Below are 4210 nucleotides of genomic sequence, written 5' to 3' on the forward strand. Positions count from 1 at the left end.
TATTCCAGACATATAATGACCACTACTCGGATTTGGAGATGGGGTGAGGTGGACTGGAGTGTGCCGCCGGGGTTGCAGAGAACTGGGCAGGTTTTACGGAAGTAGATTAGACAGGATTTGATAGCAGTACAGGAAGAGGCATTAAGGATGACTTAGTTTTAACTTAATGGGAACCAGAGAGGGGAAGCTGCTTTGTAACTTCATCATCTTAGTTCTTTTACTCATTGTGTAGCTGAAGGTTTCTTTATGCAAAGTTTGGGAACCCTGCAATTTCACTGAGATTCGCTTGTGGGGTGGGGGTGGTGGGGTGGTGGTGGTTTCAAAACCAGCAGCTGCCTGCAGAGGTTGTAGAGGAAGGAGGCGGAAGCGTAAGACTGGGCTGGATATTCCGTGACGGCTGGCCCAGCGGTGTTACAGACAGAAGTGGTGTCTTGCAGGGGCTGGAAAAGGGTGAAAGAAGCCGAAAACTGGACTGTAAGACCTTTCAGACCCTCACGGCTCTTCCATGGAACTGTGTGTGGTGGGAACCCACAGCTCTTTGCTGCAGGATGTAGTTGGGGGGCAGTGGGAAGGAAGGACTGGGTGTGACTCTGAAGCCTCACGAGTGCTAAAAGGTCCGTATTCTCTGGACCTCTGTGTCACCGGAGGGGAGGGAACTCAGTGACGGCCCCTCTCCTCGGCTGAGAATTCAGCGCTCCCGGCCAGAAGTGGCTGGTCTCTGACGGATGAACAGTCCTTGATCTCACACCAACTCTCTGGGTTTTCTGGCCACAGGGATTGGATTCAAGTACGTGGCTCTGGGAGACCTCGTCATCCTCATCACGTTCGGCCCGCTGGCCGTGATGTTCGCCTACGCCGTCCAGGTGGGGTCCCTGGCCATCTTCCCACTGGTGTACGCCATCCCTCTCGCCCTCAGCACCGAGGCCATTCTCCATTCCAACAACACCCGGGACATGGAGTCCGACCGGGCGGCGGGCATCGTCACGCTCGCCATCCTCATCGGCCCCACCTTCTCGTACATGCTCTACAACACGCTGCTCTTCCTGCCCTACCTGATCTTCAGCATCCTGGCCACGCACTACAGCATCAGCCTGGCCCTCCCCCTGCTCACCATTCCCATGGCCTTTTCCCTGGAGAGGCAGTTCCGGAGCCAGACTTTCAACAAACTGCCCCAGAGGACCGCCAAACTCAACCTCCTGCTGGGGCTCTTCTACGTCTTTGGCATCATCCTGGCACCAGCAGGCAGTCTGCCCAAACTCTGAGGGGACCAGGAGCTCCTCCGGCAGCAGGTCGCCCTGTCTGAGACTGTGTTGAAAGCACTTTCTCAGGAGGGAAGGTGATTTGGCAGTGAGGAGCCTAAGGATGGCTTGTCAACTCCCACCTTTTTTAAAGTTATTACGTTGTTAAAGATAATGTCTTGTTCTGTGTTCTGGGGAATCTTGAAATCACTGGTATCAGAAGGTGAATTGGCTGCATGGCCCTTGTGTTATTTATAATTTCCACTAGAGGGTGTTGTTAGGTCACTTTAAAGTAGACTAAAGGCCCTAAGACGTGGTGAAGGAGCCGCCTGGCTTGGCCTCCAGTCCTGAAAGAGCCACGTGGTAATGACTGGTGTCAGGCCCGGTGACACCAAGAGCACCTGTCTCTTCCTCTGAGCATTTGGGTCCTGAATCACACAGCCTGACAAGGTCCCTCAGTACCAGCCTAACGTGCCTCCAGGCTATTTGCCTAAATTGTGATTCAGAGGCTTTTGTCCTTTCTCTCTTCACTTCTTGCCACAGTTGAGGAAGAGAGTCAGATCACCCTGTGGCAAGACAAGCCAGCAGGACTGGGAAGGGGAAAAGACCCACCCCTGGAGGAAGCTGAGAAGATCGCTGCTTCAGGATGGGAATGGGCAGGGCGGCTGTTTCCCTTTGTGGAATCTGCTGGAATGATGCGGGGTGGGGGAGACTACGACTCGCAGCCGTTTCAGTTACTGTTAGGAGCCCTGAAATTGTAGAGGCACCTGCTCTCCTTGCCAGCTACTTCCGGTCCACGAGGCTTCTTCGTCCTGCCCAATTGCCTTCCGGTTGCTCCTTGACGCCCACGCTCCATGTCTGTCAGGTTCCCATTTGTGTCTCTCCCAGCCTGGCATCCTGACTGACTGGGCAGCAGCTCAGCAGCTGAGGCCGGGACAGTTGCCACTTGCCACAGAGCCACAGGACGAGCAGGCCAGGGACATCAGCTCCTCCATGAAGGAATAAGCCAATAGACCAGGGGTGGGGGACGTCGGGCCCTAAATCGTTTGGCCTGGCCCTGCCCAGGCATTAGGGGTGAGTGAATGAAATGTTTGACTAAATACAGCAGGCTCATTTTTAAGGTGATCATTTTGTATGGCCCACGAATGATGTTATAAATACCCAAATGGCCCCGGGCGGAAAGGAAGTTCCCACCTGACCCTGTTCAGACAGACGACAGGCCTGCCAGTGAAGGAACTGCATCTTCCGCCTTGAAGACAGATGTGCAATACTGACCCTGCCTCTCCCAGGGCCTTCAGTTGCCTTGTGCAGAGATGGTTTGCTCCCAGAATGGGGGAATTCCAACGTGGATCAAAGCTGCTTTTCATTTCATTGCCTGGGAAGTATAATTTCTGGGCCAGACTTGCTCAGTTGCATTTGTTCTAAGACTGAAATAGATTGAGGCCATCATTGTTATATTTTTCTGTTGTGATGATGGCCATTCTGATAGCTATTTCAGAGGCTTGACCTGCAGAAAATGACATAGAATTAGTTCTTAGTCCTGAAAACCAGGCTAATGATATGATTTGGCTCCTTGAGTTGGAATTAGCTTACTTGGAAAAAACATATCTGGAAATTGCAGAAGTTCCTCAAAGGTGACGGTGGTTTGTATAGAGATCTGGAACCCTCACATAGTGGCCCGAGCCCAGGAACTAGGGAAGCGGCCCTTCTTCCCAGCACCATCTTTGCTTCACGCCAGGCTTATGGCGTTTTGGTGCTCACAGGGTCCTGCCTTCAGAGGCAAGCTCTTTGGGCCCCTCCTCAGAGCCGACCGTTTTCACATAGGGCTCAGCCTGAGGCTGTAGGACCAAGACCTTCTGTGTCTGCAGACCAGACCCACCTTTGTAAGCGCTCCTGTTGGGGTGTCAGCCTCCACATTGTGCTCTGGTGCAGATTTTAATGCATATTTTTATACATAAATGTTTCTAAAAGGCCAAACTTGATGCCAGGTTTTATATGCAGGTCACCATAATTTATATTATATCCCTAATTCAATGAAATTTTCTTTAGACTTGTTAATAAAATAAAATAAAAATTATGTTTCCAGTTTTTCTTTGCTTTCCTCCTTCTTCTTGTCTTATTGTCTGATTGTGAACTCTGGTTCATAAATCTCTGGAGACCAGCACAGGGGCATTGGGATATTGGGTGGGGGTGGGATGGGGTACATGATCTTTAGTGATGAGCTGGGCTAGGATGGGACCAGATTTGATGGAGTCCTTAGAAAAGACAGTAGGGACCACTCAGAGCCAGTGTGGATTCGCCAAGAGCCAGTCAGGCCAGATTAACCTAGTTTCCTTCTGTCCTTCCCTACTTTCATGTTTCTTTTTCCTTGAGAGGGTCCCTGTGCTGATAGATTGAGAACATGTGGTAGGTAGAGTACATTTGGGTTTCAGCGAGGCATTTGACAATATATCTTTATGAACAAAGCAGAGAAACGTGGAACGGATAGCAGTCTAGTTGGATGAATTTCTGGGGGACTGACAAGCTGTGGGCGAGAGCTCACTAATCAGTGTGTCACTGTCAGCAGGCCAAGGAAGTCTTGGGCAGCAAGTGTGCGCCTGCCCTCTGCCCTCTGCCCTCTGCCCTCTGCTCTGCCCGGCCGGGTTCAACACCTGTTGTTACTGGTTGGGATTAGGCAGCCCAAATCGCAGGTCTTGTAAATCTTGGAGGAAGAGCTTATAAAATGACAACAAATCAGAAGGCTGCTTCGATGTGTCAAAGGAAGAATTTAGCACGAATAAATATGAAGCAATATACTTGGATCCCCAAAATCAACTGTACAACATCCAAAGGGGGAGATCCCTGGAGTGCTGACAATAGATGTGGTGGGTGTGATTTTTATGAATGACTCTGGGATACAACATCACATGTCTTTATTTCTGTGATCCAGATTTATCCAGTCGGGAGGCTGGAAATTTAACCTTAGCCACTCT

At 50.7% G+C, this 4210-nt stretch overlaps 1 protein-coding gene across 1 annotated transcript in view; it reads left to right on the forward strand.

The window, feature by feature from the left end:
• Window positions 1–3315, forward strand: part of UBIAD1 (UbiA prenyltransferase domain containing 1) — a 13103-nt gene extending 9788 nt beyond the window's left edge. The window contains exon 2 of the mRNA XM_006103718.3: window positions 775–3315. Within this exon, the coding sequence (XP_006103780.1) occupies window positions 775–1262 (488 nt within the window). The 3' untranslated portion in view covers window positions 1263–3315. The remainder of the gene's footprint in view (window positions 1–774) is intronic.
• Window positions 3316–4210: the final 895 nt, after the last annotated feature.

This window comes from Myotis lucifugus, unplaced genomic scaffold, assembly GCF_000147115.1.
Source record: "Myotis lucifugus unplaced genomic scaffold, Myoluc2.0 scaffold_501, whole genome shotgun sequence".
Classification (NCBI taxonomy): domain Eukaryota; kingdom Metazoa; phylum Chordata; class Mammalia; order Chiroptera; family Vespertilionidae; genus Myotis; species Myotis lucifugus.